Below are 23,238 nucleotides of genomic sequence, written 5' to 3'. Positions count from 1 at the left end.
GGCCCCGGAAGGGCTTTCAGCGAAGGCGGGCGAAGGAAGCAGCCGAGAGGCGGAGGTAACCCGAGAGGGTCGCTGCGCGCAGGGCAGAAGCCACCGGCCTGGTGAGCTTCCAGAAGCCGGCTTTCCTGGATCCGGACTCGCGGAGCCATCCAGCCGTCCTGCCGTGTGCTTCCGGGAGCCGCCGAGACCGAGAGCGCCTGCGCGCCGGCCACTCCGCGCGCCTCGCCGCTGTCCTCCCGCCGGCCGGCGGCCTGACGGTTCCTGCGGCGCTTCGTGAGCGGTGTCTCAGCTCCGCGGAGCACCAGCGTGCGGCATGTCGCGGCGGCGGCACAGCGACGAGAACGATGGTGAGTGCCCTGAGATCGGCCGCCGAGGCCGCGCTCAGGTGGGCCGAGGTTTGGCTTCCTTGGTCTTCGGTTCTCGAGAGAAGGGACGGGAAGCCCTTCCTCCGGGAGCGTTCGGGGAGCCGCGGCGAGAAGGGGGTGGCACTGCGGGAGCGCGGCCGGGCCGCTTTGGGAAAACCCCTGCTTGCCGGGTCCCCACTTTCTCAGTCGTTGGCCACCAGGAAACCTGGTGGACCCCGGTCCCTAGGAACTCTTCAAAATTTGACTCTTAGCATCGCCGAGCAGGGAATTACACCTGTCTGTGCCTCCGCTTCTTGGGGACCCACTCGACCCAGTGTCTCGTTTTGATCCTCAAATTGCACTTAAAAAGGACTCTCAAAAGATGAGCGATCTGAGCGTTCTCCTGTACCCGTCATCCGTCGTCTTGCCTTCTTCCAAGCGATAGGGAAAGAAATCGGTGTCTTATCCACACCCAAGAGGTCTCTTAAGAGAGATGTACGTAGATTGTTGAGTTAGATTTTGAGCTGACCGTAAGCATCTTTCCCTCGTGTAATAGTGTCGGAAGACTAACTGGAGAGCTCCTAGAGATTTCGATCAAGCATTTGGATGGTTGCGCTCATAGGGATCATGGAGTTGCCATCGTAATAAAAACCAAGAATAATTTTGCTAGTTAAAAGTAGAAAAGATGTTTATCTTACAAAAATCAGTTAGGAACACACATTCAACAAACAGAAAACCTAACGGTTATTGTTATTAATAGTTTAGGGTATTGTTCTTTGAGAGTGTAGTTGGGTGGTTAAGAGGCCAGACTTTGGAATCAGAGAGCTTTTCAAAGCCAGACCCTGCTGTTTACTTTGTGATCTTGCCTGGGTTATATTACCTCTTTAAACCTTAGTCTGTAACTTAGAAATAATGATACAGACCTTTTAGTTTTGTGAGAGGTAACACATGTAACTAATTGCTCATCAAGATGTGTATTTTATCACCTGATAATGCTTAAGAGCTGATAAACTTTGGCAGATGGTGACTCTAAGAAAAAGTACAGAACAAACAAAATTGAATTACTTTTCTCCACTGACATTTTTCTCTCCTTGAATGTTGGGGCAACTTAGGGGTAGGAGCAGAATCCCCCTAATTTAAGGTTTTTTTGTTTGGTTTGTTGGTTTGGATTTTCTTTCTTTCTTGGCTGTGGTATAAGGATCTTAGTTAGGGTTAGGAATTGAACCTGTGCCCCCTGCATTGGAAGCACGCAGTCTTAATCACTGGACCACCAGGGATGTCCCCCACTTAGTTTTAATAGTGAAGTATCAGATTTCTGCTAGAACTAGGCTTGGGAGGATATTCTACCCCAGCCTTCTCACCTCACACCTGAGGGTCTACAGTTTTAGTGTAATTAACATGGAGACAGCATTAGCAGTGCCTAGATACCAGTGAAAGCAAGTCAAGAGTTACATTACACAGGTATTACTATGCTGTATCTTTGATTTTTATTAAACACAACATAATGTACATACAGGGCACAGAAAATAGTTTTTGTGTGCTTTGTATCTGATTAGTTAAGAACTTAATCTCCTAGAAGTCATCACTTGGGATTTGGAGAACTTGGGTCGTTTAAAGTTCTTCCCATTGTCTTTGTTCTTCTCATGCTTTCTCTACTCTTTTATCTTCTCCTTTCTAGGGCATCCCTAAAGGGAGAGAAAGTCTTTCCAAGGGGCATCCTGGAGAATTGGATGTAAATTTGTAGAAAAAAAACTTTTGCTTTGGTTATTGGGATGCTGGTATAACGTTCTTAGGAGTTAGCTTCTGGCAGCTAAATCACTGTCCATTTCGGTCTTGCTGCAGGAATCTCAGAATAAATAAGTAAAGACAAAACAAAATAAGGAGTTAATTAAGCAGCGTTTACTATAAATAGTAGTTGAAGGGCAGTTTATAACCCCTTTGAGATACTACACCAAGTCTGAAGCTTTCATAAATTGCCACAATTTGGGTAACGGTCATCTAGGGTTTATACTAAATGGTGATCTGAGTCAAATATTTTAGATAACTTTCTTTTGGTTAAATGCCTACTGAATTTTTTTAAAATCAGAAATTTTGAAAACTTAAGTATTATAGAAGGCTATTTTAAAATAGGCCAAATTATTGTTGTGTTAGATGCATCTAAGCATTTCTGGATTATTGTCAGCTCTTACCAGTCCCTGACTCTCCATGTGCTTGACTAGACACAGTAATTTATTCAACAAATATTTAACAGTGCCAGGCACAGTTCTAACTCCTGGCAGCACAGCAGAGGACGATAAAAGGTGCAGTCTCCCTTTTACAGGCAGAGAACAATCAAGTAAATATAGTGTATCATATGTGTTAAGTACTGTGGAGAAAAATAAAACCAGTTAAAGAGGGTAAGGCTCTTATCGTGGAGGTGTTTCTGTTTTGTATTGGTTTGTCAGTGAAGGCCTCACTGAGAATGGCATCTGATCAAAAACCTGCAGGAGGTGAGGGTGTATTTACATTTGATTAATTAAAAGGTGGGGGAAAGCAGTAGTCTAAGCAAAGGGAAGCTTGAATGCCAAGGCCTTAAGGCTAGAATAGTCCTGTCGTCTTCGAACAGCGAGAAGGCCAGTGCTGCCGTAGTGGAGTGAGGAAGGGGAGATAGGAGATGAGGTCAGAGAGGTAACGGAGGACCAGCTCACAGATACCACTTAAAATTGTCTCTGTTGAGACTTCAGAGTCCAGGACCCAAGGCTATACCAATGAAGTTCACCTGGAGATGGATTTATAGACAATGAAAATGGAAAGAAATGTGTGTGGATACTGGTCCAGTGCTAAAACTAACTCATTTCTTAGACTCTTTTTAAGAATATCTGAAGCTCTTCAATTATTTTGGATATGCATACAGTAGCTGTTCAATGTACTGTTTTATTCTTGTAAGAAAGTATTTAGATTGTCCATAACCTTGGCCAAAAACCTCCTTAGTCCCTTTTAAGCTACTTAGTATTAGATGCTTACCTTTTAGAGTGTGACTCTTTTTTTTAATTGATACTTAACTATAGAAAAAATAAATAAAAGTGCAGGGATTTGTTACACTGAGGAAGAGTATAGTTTGTTTCAGAAGTGATTGTTATACCTCTGCTTTAAATCTGCAGGACCAAAGGTACCTTACTTTTCCCTTTTCTCTTGTTGGTTTTTTTTACTTTCTCTTCCACATTAGTTGGTTTTTGTTTCCACTTTGTGGGTCTAAAATTTTTTGTAGTGCATTTAAATTCTAAATAAGGATATAAAATATGTAGTATAATGTATCCATATAGAATTAGGATCATCTTACAGGGGGGAAAATTATTTGGCTTATTAAGATTTTTTTCTAATGGGTTTTAATAGAGACTTCCTTCTCTCTTCTATACTAACCAAGGGTGTCAGAATGAAGTGCTAATGTGTAACTTTAATTTCCATTGTAAAACTTATACTTAGGTACTTGTTAATATAAAATCTGTTCTTGTTTTGTGAACTACCTTAGGTATATTTTCTTGAGGATAGGTGAAAATATTCAGCTGATTCCGCAAATTTTATTCTTAAAGTTTTTATTCTCCTTGCCTGTGATCTTGCCCACGTTCTCTTGAGTTCAATATCCTATTACTGTGTGTGAGTTTACACGGTGTCTGTTAAGTCCACCTCCCCTTAGAGTCTCTCCAGTATCAGCTGAGAGTCGGGCATCTTCTACTTTCTGCCTCTTATTCTCCAAACATACAAGAAGTAGGAAGAAGAGAGGAAAAAAAGGTTGCAGTTCAGAGAGAGGACTGAATATTTGTATTTTCCAGTTTTTCTTCAAAAATCCTGCCTTCTCTCCCCACAGCAGTATTTTCTTCTGTTCAGTCTTACAAGAGTGCCTAGGAGGCTGCTTTAAAGTCTGGGGTATGATTCTAAACTGATTTGAAAACAGGCCAGCTGGATAGTTAATTTAGAGATGGCGTGGAGGTGGGATGCGAGTTAGCGAAGTAGATGGGCCAGAAAGAAAGGAACAACGGTTAAGGTTTAAAAGAAAACAAAAAACAACTGCTCTGCTTCAGTCATTTTTTAGCATCTGCATTCTCCTAACCTTGCTGGAATCTGATTCTGAAGAACAGTATTATTCTGCTTCCTAGAACAGAGTTACTCAGCATCAGCTCTGCTGCCATTTTGCGCTGGATTGTTCTTTGTTGGTGGGAGCTGTTCTCTGCACTGTGGTATGTTTAGTAGAATCCCTGGCCTCTGCCCACTGGAGGCCAGTAGCACTCCCCCCGTGTGACAGCTAAAAATGTCTCCAGAGATTGCCAAGTGGCTCCTGGGGGACAAAATCCAACCTAGTTGTGAGAACCATTGCTGTTGGATACGGCTATTTTAATGTCCTGGCTGATAGCTTATGTAAATGTTCCTTCAAATATGCAATTTTTTTCAGTGAATGAGTTCTGAAAATAGAAGTCCTTTTGTGTTGGGTTTGGCTCTTTGGGTGGTGGAACCTTTATGCAGATTCTGTGCCTTCAGCCTGATGTATACTAGAGACTCAGGGTTACCGGTACCGTGATACTGCACATGTCCACAACTTTACATGGACAGGTGTCTTCAGGAATATGTTGCAAAAGTTATGTTGCATGCTTGTTGTATTTTTTTTTTCTTTTTTTTTGCATTATCCCTTCTAATCTATAGTCAGTGATTACTTAAACTAGATCCTAATGATCACTGAGGGGTTGGGGAGTCAAAGCACACAGTGTTTTGCCCTGTGGCCTTTTATAACACTGATTCTATTTAGATGGTAATCAGTTTAGTTCAGTCGCTCAGTCCTGTCCAACTCTTTTGCGACCCCATGGAATACAGCACGCCAGTCTTCCCTGTCCATCACTAACTCCCGGAGCTTGCTCAAACTCATGTCCATTGAGTCAGTGATGCCATCCAACCATCTCATCTTCTGTCGTTCTCTTTTCCCCCTGCCTTCAGTCTTTTCCAGCATCAGGGTCTTTTCCAGTGAGTCAGTTCTTCACATCAGGTGGCCAAAGTATTGGGGTTTCAGCTTCAACATCAATCTCCTAATGAATATTCAGGACTGATTTCCTTTAGGATGGAGTGGTTGGATCTCCTTGCTGTCCACGGGACTCTCAAGAGTCTTCTCCAACACCACGGTTCAGAAGCATCAATTCTTCAGCACTCAGCTTTATAGTGCAACTCTCACATCCATACGTGACTACTGGAAAAACCATAGCTTTGACTAGATGGACCTTTATCAGCAAAGTAATGTCTCTGCTTTTTAATATGCTGTCTAGGTTGGTTATAGCTTTTCTTCCAGGGAGCAAGTGTCTTTTGATTTCATGGCTACAGTCACCATCTGCAGTGATTTTGGAGCCCAAGAAAATTAAGTCTCACTGTTTCCAATTGTTTCCCCATCTATTTGCCATGAAGTGACGAGACCGGATGCCATGATCTTAGTTTTTTGAATGTTGAGTTTTAAGCCAGCTTTTTCACTCTCCTCTTTCACTTTCATCAAGAGGCTCTTTAGTTCTTCTTTGCTTTCTGCCATAAGGGTGGTGTCATCTGTGCATCTGAAATTGTTGATACTAATCCCGGCAATCTTGATTCCAGCTTGTGCTTCATTCAGGCTGGCATTTTGCATGATGTTCTCTGCATATAAGTTAAGTAAGCAGGGTGACAGTATACAGCCTTGACATACTCTTTTCCCGATCTGGAACCAGTCTGTTGTTCCAGTCCAGATCTAACTTTTGCTTCTTGACCTGCATACAGATTTCTCAGGAGACAGGTAAGGTGGTCTGGTATTCCCATCTCTTTAAGAATGTTCCACAGTTTGTTGTGATCCACACAAAGTCAATAAAGCAGAAGTAGATGTTTTTCTAGAATTTCCTTGCTTTTTCTATGATCCAACGAATGTTGGCAATTTGATCTCTGGTTCCTCTGCCTTTTCTAAATCTAGCTTGAACTTCTGGAAATTCTTGGTTCACGTACTGTTGAAGACTAGCTTAGAGAATTTTGAACATTACTTTGCTAGCATGTGAGATGAGTGCAATTGTGCAGTAGTTTAAACATTCTTTGGCATTGCCTTTCTTTGGGATTGGAATGAAAACTGACATTTTCCGGTCTGGTGGCCACTGCTGAGTTTTCCAAATTTGCTGGCATATTGAGTGCAGCACTTTCACAGCATCACTTTTGAGGATTTGAAATAGCTCAGCTGGAATTTGATCATCTCCGCTAGCTTTGTTTGTAATGATGCTTCCTAAGGCCCACTTGACTTTGCATTCCAGGATGTCTAGCTCTAGGTGAGTGATCACACCATGGTGGTTATCTGGGCCATTAAGATCTTTTTTGTATAGTTCTTCTGTGTTTTCTTGCCAGCTCTTCTTAATATCTTCTGCTTCTGTTACGTCCATACCGTTTCTGTCCTTTATTGTGCCCATCTTTGCAGGAAATGTTTCCTTGGTATCTCTGATTTTCTTGAAGAGATCTCTAGTCTTTCCCATTCTATTGTTTTCCTCTGTTTCTTTGTATTGATCACTTTGGAAGGCTTTCTTCTCTCTACTTGCTATTTGAAGCACTGCATTCAGACAGATATATCTTTCCTTTTCTCCTTTGCCTTTTGCTTCTTTTATTCAGCTTGTGTTCACGTGGTAGTTCCCTGAAGGTCATGTCAGACATTGGGAAAAAAGCCTTTGACTCCCCAGGTTGTAATAGCCAGGTGCTGTGTTTTATGGAAATTATCGGGTTTTTTTCCACTGCCAGATGTTCCAGTGGCAAGTAAGTTGTGAGCTCTAAAAATGGTTCAGTTCCTCTGGCTGTACAAGTCTGGAGATTAAAAATATAACTTGGTCCTGAGTGACCCTATATCTGCAGATTTTCATTATTAACACTGATCCCCGGTAGAGTTACAGATTATTGCTTGCTTGTCTGCTTGCTGTCCTAATAATTTAATTTGGTGGAAGTCAAAAATTGAATTATATTGAGAGAGTGGCCAACAGTCTGTGTAGCAACAGCATCATTTTTCATATTTAACACTAGTATTTGAAATTTTTTCAGCCTTATGTTATTCTACAAAAGGATGTGAGGTAGGAGTATTGAGGTTTTAGACAAAATGGTAAGAGATCACTAACACCAAGACTAAATGATAGACCATCTGGTCCTTAAGGATGCCCATCATGTACTTTCTTCCGCACCAGCTCTCTGATATCGCGCTCAGGATGTTTCTCTGCGTGTCTGCCGGTTGTGAGTCTCATTGTTTGGGATAAACTAGACCCTACTGCCTCTGTGGTCTATAGAACCAAAACCATTAATTGAAGACTTCAGAGCTCAGAAACTAGTAAAATTAGTAAACTAGTAAAACTTTTGTAAAACTAGTCCTAATGTTTTATGCTTCCTTTCCCATCATTTGAAGTTTCCTCTTCCTTTCTTTTTAAACAAAAGCTTACCCCCTCATCTCGTCTTTCCAAAATGTTCAGCTTGGTCTTTATACCCATATTTCATCAGTTTACATAATTTTCATTATTAGAATAATGAGCACTACTGACACTGACAGGTTTTAGGAACACTGAGGATGATGAAACAACTCAGGTTAAGCCCTTAAAAGATGGGAACAGCCATGCATGAGTGTTCTAGGGAGTTTTCCCACTGCTGGTGGCTAGCATGGTATGGACACCTTTGCTACCTATCCAAGAAATGGACAGGGCTGCTGCATTGCATAGTTCTATGGGGACACTATTCTTGCAAAACTTACATAATGCCTCTTGGAGTTATGATGCCCCGGGGTATGGAGACTTTGGTTGTGTCTAGCCTTGTTTATTGGTTGTATCTAGCTTGTCTGAGTTACTAAGCGCTTCTGCTGTGTCTAAACAGTAGGGCTTCAGGTAGAAAAGAGATGATAGCATTAAAAAGTTAAAGCTTTTGGTAACAGATTCGTCCTGTAATATTCATTTTTTTACATTCTTGAAACAGGGGGACAGCCTCACAAAAGGAGAAAGACCTCTGATGCAAATGAAACTGAAGATCACTTGGAATCTTTAATATGCAAAGTAGGAGAAAAGGTATGATCGGAATAGGTACAGATTGTGCTGGGCCTAGAGTGTTAATTGACTGTGCTTGATTAATTTCTGCATCTGAAAACTTGATGGTCTAACTTATGGTCAAAGTTTGTATGGCCATGCATCGACATCCCAAAGTAGATGCATATTAGAAGCTTTGGAATGCAGATGGTTGAGAGTTAAGTGTTTTTAGTAATTTTCATGGAATTTAGGTCTTAGAGGAGATCTTAGGAAGCAGTCTGCTCAATTTGCAAATGAAGACCAAGTACGTTCTGGATACTTGAGGTAGTTTGCCCAGTCATATAATGAGTGAATTAGTTAGAAAAGTATCAGTAGACAGAGCCTGGGATGTCCTCCCACTTCTAATACTTGTTACGCTGCTTTTTAAGTTTCATTTGTTTTCTTTACAGGGTTTTCTAAAGAATAATAACAATCTGAATTTATTTACACTAAACTCTCAGAGTGCCTCTTGTGTAACTTTTTTTATCACAACCTGGAAAATTTTAATGCACTAACTGCTGGGTACCTGACATATTTAATATGCTATCCAATCCTCTACAGAGTGCCTGCTCTTTGGAGAGCAACCTTGAAGGCTTGGCTGGTGTTTTGGAAGCTGATCTTCCTAACTACAAGAGCAAGATCTTAAGGCTTCTTTGTACAGTGTATGTATACAAAAGATTTATGAATCCAGGTGATAATGGATTATCTACTCTTAAATGCTTGGGAATGTTCAGAAGATGTGATTATGTTCCATATGTCATCTACTTTCATTCCATGAGGAATTTGTCAGATGAAATGACAAATTTCATTGGCCCTTTGGTGAACTCTTAGAGATAAATAGCATGAAAATTGAGCATTTTTTTGTTTCTTGGATCCTTAGACTCATTTGAGTTGACTGCTTTTAAGTGAGAAAGCAGACAACTTCACGTTTAGCAATCTTCTTTTAAGCACATACAATTAAATGTATATAATAGAGTTTAATTTATATTTTTAATCAGTAATATCAAACAAATTTGAGAACTAGTCAGTCACTCAAGTAATGGCCCTTCTAGAAGGCTGAAGATGCTTTTGGAGCTATGACGTAATAGGCAGCATCTTTCTCTGAGCTAGGTTAGCTGGCATGAGTATCGGCACTTAGTTTGTAAGGATGTTAGTGTGGGAAGGTCTCGTGTGAGGTCAGGAAACACTCTCTCCCAACAGTGCAGTTAGCAGTCCAGACTTCTTGTCACTCCAGTAGACAGTGATTACTCTGAACTGTATGCTTTGCAGAGAAGTAGCTGTGATTTCTGGATAAAAGAGTCTTTATTATGAAAGTGACTTCAGTTGTTATTTCAGTTATTTTGAAACAATGTTTTTGTCTTAAATTACCTACAACTCAGTTTTTAAATTTACAAATGTACACACAGATTGAAACTATAGGTCGATTTTTAACTTCTCATAAAGTATGAATAAATTCGATGCAGTTTTTTGAAGGAATCCAATTAATATTCAGGAAGACATGTGCTCACACTAGGAAACTACTAAGAAAAATAACTTGGCTATAGTCATCCATAGATTCCTTATGTTCTGAAAGCATTTATTGGAATGGTGTAGATTCATGTTTAAACTCTGGAAGCCATGACTTTGAGGTGGGGATGGGCTGAAGAGAATGGTTACTATCTGTGCAAGTATTTTTTTTAAGCCTGAATTGTCCCTAACACTGCTAGGAACCTTGGGAAAATGCAAAAAATGTTAAGAGAATCTGAATGATCATGAGTTCCCATTTGCTTTTCTTTTTCAGCTAATTGCTAAAGGCTGCCTAAATTAGGGATCAACATTTGCTTTTTTTCAAAAATTTATTACTGTGATCCTCTGCTTTTCAAGTAACTTTAACGAAAATTAACACACTTGAGTAAGCAAATTGAGATGTAAAGAAATCTTACTATATTAGAGTACTGTGTTCAAAATTGAGCAATTTAACTAATAGGAACTGGCATTAGTTCTGAACTTTTTCTAAGGAACTAGAATCGTGTTTCTCAAAGTGGAATTCTGATCCCATGACATTTGGTCAGCTGAGTTTAGAAATGTTGATTGCTCTGTCTCCCCCTTAATGATTCTATATTTAAAAAAACTTGTTTCATTCAACAATACTCAGGTATTTTACCACAGAAACCATTTTCTGTAAATCTGCCATTCGATTCCACTCAGCATATTGGAAGAAAAGCTAGTCTAGAGTTTTATCTATATTAGTTTGATGACTTCACAGTTAGAGTGTTTTATTTTCTTAACTCTAGGATTAACTGATTAGAATCAAAGTGAAAAAATTGAGGTAGCTCTGTCTACAACTCTTCTCAATATTTATGCCTTTTTTGAAGTAGTTTTAAAAATAATAGTTAAATGTAATGTTTTTCTAAAGTTAATAAAATGATTAAAAAATTATATAGTATAAAATTCAGCAACTTAATGTTGTTGTGTTTGGGTCTTCTTGTCGTACTGGCTTCTGAAATCAGTGCACGTCTGTTACCTGAGAAGTTGACCATTTATACAACATTAGTTGGACTACTGAATGCCAGGAATTACAACTTTGGTGGAGAATTTGTAGAAGCCATGATTCGCCAACTGAAAGAATCATTGAAATCAAACAATTATAATGAAGCTGTATATTTGGTAAGTTTTTGGCTTTTTGACTTTTGGGAGGTTTTGGCTGTTATGAACTTAGTGTCGGAATGGAGGAGAGAGGTGAACCAGAACCAAATAATTTATCTTTTCTCTTGAAATACAGTTCTCCACTCGCCATAACAGCTACCCTTTTGAAACCATTCTTCTTAAAGATACAGAGTTCATTACCAAATCCATTGATATGGCTTCTTTTAACTCCAAATCCAGGTTGACCTCCCTGTAATAAATGATGCTTCACACTTCTTAGCTCTTGGTTTCTGCTGCACCACTTTTTTCAGGACCTCCTGCTGCCACCTGTGTTTTATTTCTCAGGCTCCTTTTTCTGGGTCAGCTTCCTCTGCCCCTTTTAAGTTTCTGTGTTTCTCAGAATTCTGTCCTCACTTCACTTTTTTTCAAACATTCTGTCTGAAAGCATTCCCATTCTCTCTCATAGCTTTGTAAACTACCTTTATTTTGATGACCGCCCCCCCCCCCCCACTATAGTTTTAACTCCTGCTTCCAACATTTCTCCTGAGCTCCGGACCTATGTTCCAGATACTTCCTAGATAGCCCTAAGATATCTTGCCTGAAAGTTTGTCCCTAAATTAATTCATTATTCATACCTCCTTTTCTCAGTCCTCACCCCAACCCACACAAGTGGCTGGTATTTACTGGATAGCTGCCCCAAAACCTGAGCATTGACTTTTGTCTTCCTTTGCCCCATCATACTCTAAGCAGTCCCCAGGCCCTGTCATTTCTACCTCATAAATTTCTCTCCAATCTGTCCCTTCTCTTCTGACTCCAGGGCCTCTAGTATAGTTCATGCCTTCCTAAATGGAAATGGAATTAAGCCTTATTAATATGTAACATGTAGACTGATGGCCTTATTAATATGTGTACACAGTGGGCCTGTGTATATTAGGAATAAATATATGTGCGTGTTGAAGCTATGTGATCAAATTCTTTTCTACTGAGTATACAATCAGAAGAGTTGGACACTGATTAGGCTATAAGATTAAGCTCAAACCTCATTAAGCCTGACTGGTCGTGGTTGCCCCTGCCTGTCTCTCTCTCTGCCGTCCATATCCTCCCGGCTCTGTCAGAATTACTTGTGGGGCCCTGAAGACACCTTGTTGTTGAACGTCTTGTTTAGAAGCCTCTCCAGTTGAGGATTACTTTACTGATTCTTCTTGACCTAGTTTGATTGTTACCCACTTTATGATGTTTTCCCTGCTCCCTTTATCTCTGTTTCTGGAGCACGTTTTCTTTATCTTCTGGCATAGGCGTCATCCTTTTGGGTCTAGGTGGTGTTCATCCCACTCGTCTGTGAGCTCCCATTTGAGAGACTTCAGTAGTGCTTAGCAGTGGCACACAGGGACACCCAGTAAATTTCTGTTCGTTTCCATTTCTGTGGTCCAGTTTCACAACCAGACGAAAAAGATGATTGGTTGTAGTAGCTAGAATATTACAGTTTAGGTTCCTAGTCTAGTGGACTTCCCTTATAGCTCAGCTGGTAAAGGATCTGCCTGCAATGCAGGAGACCTAGGTTCGATCCCTGAATCAGGAAGATCCCCTGGAGAAGGAAAAGGCTACCCACTCCAGTATTCTGGCCTGGAGAATTCCATGGACTGTGTATAATCCATGGGGTTGCAAAGAGTCAGACACGACTGAGTGACTTTCACTTTGACTTTCCAGTCTAGTATAAATGTAGAGCTATACCTGTGGATTCCTGCCCTTCATGTGGTCTCTGTAACAACTCCTCAGCCCTGCTGCTAGACCACAAGAGCAGCCAAAGGCTGCACGCAAACAAACGAGCTCGGCTGTGCAATAATGGGTTTGTGGGCACTGAAATGTAAGTTCGTATCATTTATATTATTTTGTTTTTTTCCAAGCCTTTAAATATCTAAAACACCATTCTTAATTTGCAGGTTCCTTAAAAAAAACAGGTAGTGGTCTAGATTTGGTCCTTGGGCAAAATGCTTGTTTTATAAATCTTATAAAGGACATTTAGATTTAATAGAAATTGCTTTCCCCAATAGGTCCGTTTTCTTTCTGATCTTGTGAATTGTCATGTCATTGCTGCCCCATCAATGGTCGCTATGTTTGAAAATTTTGTAAGTGTAACTCAGGAAGAAGATGTGCCTCAGGTAAGAAAACCCCTTGTGCTGAATCTCATTCATATGGTATGAGGAATTTTTTTACTAATAGCCCTTTAGCAAAAAAAAAAAAAAAGGTTAATAGATATCACATTATAAATTCTTAATATCTAAAAATTAAGCCAACTGGCATAATGGTCGATCCTCATGACATATGTATATTAGTTAAATGATTCTGCCTAATAAGATTAAAACTAATATATCTGAGAATCCTCTGAATGAGCCAGATGTCTTCGTTCAGCCCTATTAAATAGTGTCCATAGGATTTCATTCAGGAATAAATGTGATGCGAATGAAGATTCACTAGTGCCTGTCTTAAAGGTACCTTTTAAAAAATTCTACAGGTGCGGCGGGATTGGTACGTGTATGCATTTCTGTCGTCTTTGCCCTGGGTTGGAAAGGAATTGTATGAGAAGAAAGATGCAGAGATGGACCGAATCTTTGCCAACACTGAAAGCTATCTTAAGTAAGGGCGCAGCAGCATGGTAATGGTTTTGTGTCCCCTTAAGGTTTTTCACAGGGAATTTTGTTTTAAGTTTGGTTTGCTATTAATAGGTACCTCTTTAGATATTGTTAATATCTACATAGTTACAAATAAAGCTGAAGAAGTCTAAAGATGAAAATCTGCTTTCTCATTACACTAAGCTACCTTCAATATTTTTTAAATGTTTCATATTATTCAAAAGTTGTAGTTTTATTTTTAATAATATATACATGTTCGCAAAAGAAGAATGAAAATACGAGTGTGACTATTCCGACCTTTGAATACACACCTCCCTCCTTTTATACACGTGACGGCCCGCATACAGGTGCTCTTCTGTGCACACCCCCTCCCCGTGACGCAGCTTGGACTTGCGGTGTGGGGCGCCTCGCTCTGCCTCGTTCTCCCAGCAGCTCTGTGGTACTCCACTCCTTTAACGTACCGCAGTTTCTTTAATTCGATTCCTGTTGGTGACGCTGAGCCTATTGCAAGGCTTTGGCTATTTTAAACTGCGTTTCAGTGGATATCTTTGTAATATGTCTTTGTGTACATGTGCAAGTGTGTTTGTGGGTTTTGTGAATTTTTAGAAATGGCATTACTAGGTTGAAGTGTCTTAACAGTTTTAATTTTGATAGATTGTTTAGTCAGATTGCCTTCCAAAGAGATTATACTCTTCCAGATCTCTTCTAAAGTGATTGATTATTTATCAGTTAGCCTTCTGCCAGCAGTGTTTTCAAAACTGTGTATTTGCCTACATTTTGGCAATGCAATACATTATCAACGATATCTGGTTAAAGGTTAAAATGTTTCACTCCTATAATTTGCATTTTCTTAATTATGAAAGAAACTGAACACCTTTTCATGTTTTTAAAAACCTAAATGTAGATTTTCATTCTAACCTTTAGAAGACGCCAAAAGACTCATGTACCCATGTTACAAGTATGGACGGCAGAAAAACCACATCCGCAAGAAGAGGTAAATTGACTTCAGTCTCTTGTGATAGATACAAGCACAGAGTAGATCCTTAATCTCTGACATACTCAGATCATCCCATTTGTATACCACAGCTACGTTTTCACACTTCATATCAGGGGTTCAGCTCCTCGTAGCCCTAGGCATATAGTGTATTTTTTTTTTCTTTTTTTTTTTCATATAGTGTATTTTTAATAAATGTTAGAATGTCCTTGAAACGTTCCCTATTCTGTGGGATTCCATGTATCATAGAGTTGATGTATTTTTTACTTAAATGCCCAATTTGAAAAAATAAGACGTAGCAGCCCCAGACAGACTTTGTAAAGTAATTAAAATGTGTACAGAAACAGCACCATTCCTTTGTATTATATTTAATAAGTTAGCTTGCTTTTGTATCCTGTATTTTAGAAGGTAGTAGATTTTTGGTTTTGTCTAGTCAAAATGTTATTTCACCTAGTCTCCAAATATCTATTAATTGTTAAAAATCAATCTGTCTTTAGTATTTAGATTGCCTCTGGGCCCAGATTCAGAAATTGAAAAAGGATCGCTGGCAGGAGCGGCACATCCTAAGACCTTATCTTGCCTTTGACAGCATCCTGTGTGAAGCCCTGCAGCACAACCTGCCTCCCTTCACGCCGCCGCCTCACACCGAGGACTCGGCGTACCCGATGCCCAGGGTCATCTTCAGAATGTTTGACTACACGGATGATCCCGAGGTGCGTGCCTGACCGGCAAAGGGCCTGTGCTGTGTTGTACTTCTGGTTTCATCTTGTTAGAATTATACCTGTGGGACATTTTAATTTTGAGTCGTTTATTGTCTGAGAGGGTCAGTGGCAGTGAAGTTAACGTCTAATTCAGCGAATGGTATCACCTCAATATGCAAGAAATCATATTTAGCTTATATAAACGAAGAGACAGCATGGTGTACAATTGAAAAGTGTACGTTTAAGAGCCACGTTGGTTTGGGTTTTAATCCCAATTCAGGCATATCGCAACTGTGTGATCTTAAGCGAGTTATTTACCTTAGTTTCCCAAATAGAATAATAATTAGGATATAGCTCACAAAGTTGTAATGAGGATTAAGTTATTAATATACACACATAAGGTATATAGAATGATATATGACACATGGTAAGTGCTCATATTTTAAATATAAATATACATTTATATATAATATATATTTACATAAATATAAATATATTTATAAATTATAAATATAAATTATATTTTATATAATTATATATATCTCATTTATTTAAATATATTTAAATATATTTGTATAAATATATTTTTTATTATGAGGTCAAGTTGTTGGTAGCCTTTATACTTTAGCAGTCTAAAAAATGTATAATTTTGACAATAACATTTAGTATAAAAATGTACATTTTAACTGTGCTTTGCTTCATGCCTTTGTGTTTAAATGACCGTGTTAACTTTAACACCCAAGCGGCAAGCACAGTGATCCTGGATTGGTCCTGAATGGAAACTCGCCCTGTGCTGGTGGTGGTGTAGTCGTGTCTGGCTCTTCATGGCCTCGTGGACTGCAGCCTGCAAGGCGCTCTCACACCTGTTGCTTATGTGATCCAGTCAGCATAGAGCAGGGTTCCGCAACCTCAGCACAGCTGATGTTTTGGGCTGGGGAATCCTTAGGTGTGAGGCTGTCCTATGAATCGTAGGATGCCTAGAATTCTCCCTGGCCTCTACCTTCTAGGTGCCAATACATAGGTGCCAGTGGCGTGTCAGTTGTGACAGCCAGAAATGTTTCCAGAGATCACCAGACGTTCCCTTAGGGGCAGAACTGCCCGCGGGTGAGGGCCACTGGCATAAGAGCCCACATTACCACCTAAGGTCAAGTTTGAGTTTTCTTTCCCCGCCTTCTCTCTTCTACTCTATGGAGAGTTGATTTTAATCAGTGAAATTTTAGTGTATGTATACTCTTTAGAGTAAATGGTTGTTGGGTAATGGGTTAGTTAGTGTTAGTTGCTCAAGTCATGTCTGACTCTCTGCACCCCCATGGACTGTAGCCCTGCCAGGCTCATCTGTCCATGGAATTCTTCAGGCAAGAATACTGGATTGGGTTGCCATTTCCAGGGGATCTTCCCAACCCAGGGTAATCAGTTATAAATATAGAATTATCAGCTTGCTACCCACTTGCAGTATTCCATATATAATAAAATGCTTTTAGTCAGCTTTAGGTAATGGTCTCATTAGGTATATGTAATTGAAAGTCTACTTTGTAGTAAGACTGTTAGAATCTTTGTGATTAGTGTTTATTTGTGCAGAGGGGACACTAGAATAGGACCCCGAGATCTGCCCCTCCTGCACTGTTTGTAATGGGCATTGCCTCTGACGTGCCCGTCATCCTTGCCAGAGGAGCATAAATACACAAGATATCTTAAGAGGATTTGGTTGTTTAGTTCTGGTCTTTCAAAAAAAAGTTTTTTAATTAGAAATTATAAAGTAAAGTAAAAGTCACCATTAAGAGTCTACAGTGGTGACTAAAAAAGTAAATAAGAATAAACTCATTGAACCTGTTTGCTATGCATATTTTTTAAAATTAAACAATACATAGATAATGTTCTTTAATCTTTTTTAAAAACAAAACAGTGTGGATACCTTTCAACATATATGTGATTTTTTTAATGTCTACATAGTGTTTTAAATAAAGTTTTCCCCCCTCCATGTGTTTTTTTCCCCTCTGGTTTTATTTTTTAATTTATTTTATTTTTGGCTGTGCTTGATCTTGTTGCGGTAAGTGGGGGCTCCTCTGTGTCGCAGTGCTGGGCTTCGCATTGCAGGGGCTTCTCCCGTTGCGGAGCACAGGTTCTGGGGCACGCGGGGTCCAGCAGTTGCCGCTCCTGGGCTCCAGGGTTCGGGCGCGGTGGCCGTGGTGCACAGCAGTCGTCGTGGTCTCAGTTGCTCTGCAGCACGTGGGATCTTCCCGAATCAGGGCTCGAACGCGTGTCCCGTGCGTGGGCAGCTGGATTCTGTACCATCAAGCCGCCATGGAAGCCCCCTCTCCATGTTTTTTATGGAAGTAATCCATTCTTATTGTTGAAAAACATAAATCAAGGGCTAATAATAGTTTGCTTCATTTAAGACTTGAGGTGGGCAGAGATAGTAGTGTCAGGTAGAAGAAGGAAAACTATAACTGATATTCTAGTTCTCTAATAGGTAGGTGAACACAGAAATAAAATTTGTTGAAATACAGAGCTTTCATGCTTGTGAACTTTTATCCTCAGCATCCAATATAAAAAGTATCTGGAACATAATAAGCTCTCATATGTTTTGTTAAATAAATATTTTGTCTGGGTCTGTAGTATATAGCTGTTGTTTTGGTTCCAGGGTCCTGTAATGCCAGGGAGTCATTCAGTGGAAAGATTTGTAATAGAAGAGAATCTTCACTGCATCATTAAGTCCCATTGGAAGGAAAGGAAAACTTGGTAAGATGCTTTTCATGGTACTTTTACTAGTGTGGTGAAAAAGTAGCGATCTTGATTTAGAAAGAGCAAAATCTACGTTAAGAGTAAGAAAGTCTTTCCTCTTCCTGGTTTCCGTCTCACTAAGACCAATTTCAGAAACACTGGGCTTGCCTCCTGGCGGCGTCACCTTCAGACGGCGCTTCTCTGGACGCTCTGTGGCACTGCAGTGCTTTCTAGTGTTATGCCTATGACGCCTGCTCTTTTATGTGGATATTTGCCGTATGTTCTGGATAAATTAACTTGAGTGACAAAAGCTATTTTGGGGATGAATGTTGCAGGAATAAATGAACACTAACGGTTTTGCTCTGTTTCCTAGCAGTTAGAAATCAAGCTTTGGAAAAGTTTATTTTTAATGTTTTCTAAAACCTTGCAAAGTTTCAATTTGGATTTTAAGACGGAAAGGGATATAGCATTTTGGGGATAGTCTACCATATAGAACTTTTTAAGTTAGTAGATCTGAATGTATCCCTTACTATTATTTACGTTCTTTCTGATCTTTCAAGGAGTTTTGGATATACGTTAAGGAGTTTCCCTTAAAGTAGAAAAAATAACTCGTGCTGTAGTTAGGTGAAGTAGCTGAAATCCAGAACATTTCAGAGAATATTCCCCCTGTATCCACACGCACTGTGTTTGAAACTGCTGCTTTGGTTTTTCATGTATCTTTGTCTGCTCACTAAACTTAAATTACACTTTTTATAGCGCCGCGCAGCTAGTGAGTTATCCTGGGAAGAACAAGATCCCGTTGAACTACCACATAGTTGAGGTATGCATTCCAGATGGAGCTGGTTTCACAGTCTCAGGGGCTTTCTGTTGACTGTGAAGTGTAATCTGCTTCTGGCCTTTTGTTATTGTTCTTGCTGCTTGTCAGACAATGAAAACTAACAGAGAAAAGAGGAAGCTGCTTTCAGTTTTGGAGCTCTGTTAACCATGTTAGTAAAGAGGAAAGAGGAGGTTAAGCCCAGCAAGCAAACAGAGTTTTGAGCTGCCTGTAATTTATTTATATAGGATGTCTTCATTCAGGGGTAGTTATCAGTGATACTGTGAGTTACCTCCAACTCTAGCGGTACCTTGTCCATGTAACAGACGTGTGCGTGCACGCGTGTCTGTGTGCCCTGCTGTGTCCCCCTCAGTGACCCCATGGACTGTAGCCTTCCAGGCCTCCTCTGTGCATGGAATCTTCCAAGTAGGAATACTGAAGTGGGTTGCTGTTTCCTTCTCCAGGGAACATATGTATAAGCGGCTTTAAATACTTCTTTAGGCAGATAACCCATTTTTAACTGTGTTTATCTGGTTTCTCACTACTAGCATACTCTGGACTAGTATATTATTTCCTGTATCACAAGAGTAGGGAAATACGAATCCTTATTTATTTTTAGAAATCAAAAGAGTCAATTGTTTTGGAAGTGAAAAAAATAGATAATGCTTTTTTTCCATGTAAGTCATACAGAGGAGGATATTAGTACCGTTGAACACCTTATAGAAATTTATTTCCCAAAAAACAGTATTTTCACTTGACACGAGTCAAACTGTCAAATACATTATTCCTTTATGTTAAAACGCTCAACATGAACATAATTACAGTGTATTATTTAATTCACTTTGTATTCATACTATACCAGTGTGAACAGTGGTATAGTGCATCTGTTCTATCTTTACAAAACTTGAGAGCATGCTTAGGCTAATGGATTTCACTCATTGACATGTCAATTGAAGTGCAAAACTTAAGTCACATTTTAAAATTGCAAAATGTATAGAAATTCATACAAAAGTGTGGGAGATAGGAGTGAGGAGGAGGAATGCGAACTAGGCTTTAGAAGTCTAGGTATGTGGCCCACAAATTATATATGGAGGATGAAAACAAGTTTCTGAACAAGAGCATGGCCAAAATGTCTTGGACTACCAGAAAGGTAGTAACTGTGCAGAATGACTTAACTGTCTTCTGATCCCATATCCTCAGAGTCTACAAAGGGCTCTTATTTCTTGTAGAGCTGAAACTCTGATGGCTCTGTGAGTCCCTAGTAAACTGTACCTCCCTGAATTAACTCTGATACTTTCAAAGTTGAAATTTAATTCTCTGGAAATATCAGCTAAGCATTAATTTTTGCATATTCTTATTGATTGAGTTACAGAGATAAAGAAATCTTCATTACAGTATTCAATCATAGATCTTTGTGTTTTAGAAAGCATAGTTTTTAAGGTTAAAAAGTTACTTTTTAAAATTATGAATATCATAGAATTTAGAACACTGAGGTCTTTCTAAATAGTAGAAGTGCATGGATAGCTGTCAAATTGAGTTGCTGACTCGTGATTCCCTTGTAGGTGATCTTTGCAGAGCTGTTTCAACTTCCAGCACCGCCTCACATCGACGTGATGTACACAACGCTTCTCATTGAACTGTGCAAACTTCAGCCTGGCTCTCTACCCCAAGTTGTATCCTTTCTTTTGTTTTTAAATGTACTCTGTTTGGCCTGGTTTTACAAGATTATTAAATATTTCTGCTGGTGGGTTTAAATCACTTCATGAAAAGAGTTTGGCATTTCTTTAAAAGTTAAAAATCACATGTACCATACAATCAGCCACTCTTTGACTGTTTACCCAAGAGTATTAATGTTTATAACTTTATGTGTAACAACCCAAAACTGGAAACCGTCCAAATATCCATCAATACATGAATGGATAAGCAAATTTTGTTACAATTATACAATGGAATACTACTCAGGTTAAAAAAAAAACCAAAATAGATTTTCAGTGCAGGCATCAACATGAGTGAATTGCAAAATATATGTTGAATAAAACATGCCAAACAAATATGAATTCATAGTATATGATACCATTTACACAGAATCCTAGAAAATGCAAATAATGTAGTGACAACAGACCAATATTTGCTTGGAGGCATAAATGGGAAGAAGGGAGGATGGATTATAAGGAGAATGTGGCAATTTTGGAGGTGATGTAAATGTTTATTATCTTGATTTCACAGGTGTGTACAGGTCAGGTGTACTGTATATCATTGATACCTCTAAGATCAGTTACTTGAAAAGAATTACTAGTCATTACATAGACTTCTAGGAAATGTTATTTGTTTTTTCTATCACAGATTATTTTCAAAGAGAGTATAGTTTTCCTTATCCTGAAATTCACAGCTTGCACAGGCAACTGAAATGTTATATATGCGTTTGGACACAATGAATACTACATGTGTAGACAGGTATAGTATTCCCCGCCCCCCGCCACTTTTTTTTTTTTTAATATTTGCCTGCGGTGGGTCTTAGCTGCTGCAGGTGAGATCCAGTTCCCTGACCAGGAATCAAACCCACGTCCCGTACGTTGGGAGCATGGAGTCTTAGCCACTGGACGACCAGGGAAGTCCCTGCCTTATTTCTGTAGAGTGTTAGCAGCTTCTACTCCCTGTACTTTATAAAAGTGTATGATCAGAAAAATATTTGCCCTCTTAAGAATTTCCAAGTTGGTTTTTCTTTCTTGCCTCCTCCAAATAATCCTGTATATAATAAAGCTCATACTTGTTGTAATATAGCATTTCACTTTCTAGTCTTAATTTTCAATATGAAATGATACCCATGCTGAAGTTTTCTTTAATTTCATTGCTTATTTGTTTGGTGCTTTGGTATGGTTACACTTTCCCTCTGTAATTAGGTAGGTAAGCTTTTAAAATAGGCTCTATGCTAATTCATATGTAGAAGCAGAGTCTAATCCTGTATATTTATTATGTTTATATATTATGTATTTGTTTATAGATAGTGTCTGTTTTTAAAACAATTAGCTTCTCTATAACTACAACTTCAAGACTGAGTTTATACAAAAGACCGTATTGGATTTTTATGGCTGTGTTAGTTGGCATGCCCCTGTTGTCTTTTGGTTGAGATCTTACTGCCTGTTAGCTAATATGCTCTCTTACTGTCACTTTCCCAAATTAGCTCAGAACAGAGAGTGACTATTTTCCGTAATCTGTCATGTTCATTGTTCAAATGCATATTTGAAAACTATCAGAAAAGGCTGTCCTGTGTGTTGACCTATTATCTTGAGTAGTTTTAATGATTGAAATTATAGGGACATAAATGATGTGCTTTAAGGTGTCTGCTGAGGTTTTTCCCAGTCTAATTAATAAACTGCCAGTTGCTCTGGGCATTCCAACTATGCCATTCATTCAGCAAGTATTTGCTGGGCTCTTACAAATTTCACAGCATTATATAGTATACTAAAGTGATCCCTATCTAGTTGGAGAGATCAGGGGTGTCTTTAAGAGAAAAAGGGGCTTTGATGGTATGTTTCATTGTTTGTGGTAAAAAGGGCATGGTATGATAATGAAAGACTGTGCTTTGGCTCTTGCGTTTATAAAATGTTCTTAATCTTTTTTTGCACCTCACGGAGTTTCATTGTCAGTTAAATGGAATAATACATCCCTCAGCAGTTACTGCGAGAATTAAATTATATAATATAAACACATAGAAGGTTCTTGATATAAAACAGGCACTTGAGTTGCACCTGTTATTCTCTTGAAAAGGATAGCACTGTTAGGAGGAGTGAGATGGGTACTGTTTTTTTTTTGAAGTAGAAGATGAGTTGCAGGGTTTGCACAGAGAGGGGTAGGTGGCAGAAGAAAGGAACAGCTGTAGGTAGGGTGAAAATAGGGTCTTATTTGTCTGAAGAATTATGTGAATTCCTATTATAAACTGCAACCTTTCATCCTTTTCCACCCCCCCCCCCACTTCTTTGTGTAGGTTTATTAATTGGTTTTCCCATCATCTAAGTAACTTCCAATTCCGTTGGAGCTGGGAAGATTGGTAAGTAGTGTTATGTATATCTGTCTTTCTCTACAGTTTACCATTTTAAAAAGTAATATTTAAAACTATAATATAAAAACAATCTTTTTTGTGATCTGAAAGATTTAGTTTTTTTAATACATATATATAAATGAAATAATGTAGGTAGAAGGGAACTATTTGCAGCTTAATACAAGGTAGATACAGATGCGGATTATGTGTAAGAACTTGTAAAACTGTATTTTGTCATTAGGTCAGATTGTCTTACTCAAGATCCGGAAAGTCCCAAACCAAAGTTTGTAAGAGAAGTTCTAGAAAAATGTATGAGGTAAGTTCTTTG

At 39.1% G+C, this 23,238-nt stretch overlaps 1 protein-coding gene across 1 annotated transcript in view; it reads left to right on the top strand.

The window, feature by feature from the left end:
- Positions 1-29: 29 nt before the first annotated feature.
- NCBP1 (nuclear cap binding protein subunit 1) overlaps positions 30-23,238 on the top strand; it is a 37,722-nt gene continuing 14,513 nt past the window's right edge. The window contains exons 1-14 of the mRNA XM_043486997.1: positions 30-347; positions 8,301-8,389; positions 8,948-9,048; positions 10,876-11,032; positions 13,063-13,170; positions 13,524-13,645; positions 14,566-14,635; positions 15,133-15,348; positions 17,978-18,075; positions 18,814-18,877; positions 20,434-20,544; positions 21,261-21,325; positions 22,857-22,919; positions 23,152-23,226. Of these exons, the coding sequence (XP_043342932.1) occupies positions 314-347; positions 8,301-8,389; positions 8,948-9,048; positions 10,876-11,032; positions 13,063-13,170; positions 13,524-13,645; positions 14,566-14,635; positions 15,133-15,348; positions 17,978-18,075; positions 18,814-18,877; positions 20,434-20,544; positions 21,261-21,325; positions 22,857-22,919; positions 23,152-23,226 (1,373 nt within the window). The 5' untranslated portion in view covers positions 30-313. The remainder of the gene's footprint in view (positions 348-8,300; positions 8,390-8,947; positions 9,049-10,875; positions 11,033-13,062; positions 13,171-13,523; positions 13,646-14,565; positions 14,636-15,132; positions 15,349-17,977; positions 18,076-18,813; positions 18,878-20,433; positions 20,545-21,260; positions 21,326-22,856; positions 22,920-23,151; positions 23,227-23,238) is intronic.

This window comes from Cervus canadensis, chromosome 14 (genome assembly GCF_019320065.1).
Source record: "Cervus canadensis isolate Bull #8, Minnesota chromosome 14, ASM1932006v1, whole genome shotgun sequence".
NCBI classification, from domain to species: domain Eukaryota; kingdom Metazoa; phylum Chordata; class Mammalia; order Artiodactyla; family Cervidae; genus Cervus; species Cervus canadensis.
The sequence above is the reverse complement of the archived record's forward strand: the minus strand, read 5'-3'. Positions and strand labels throughout refer to the sequence as shown.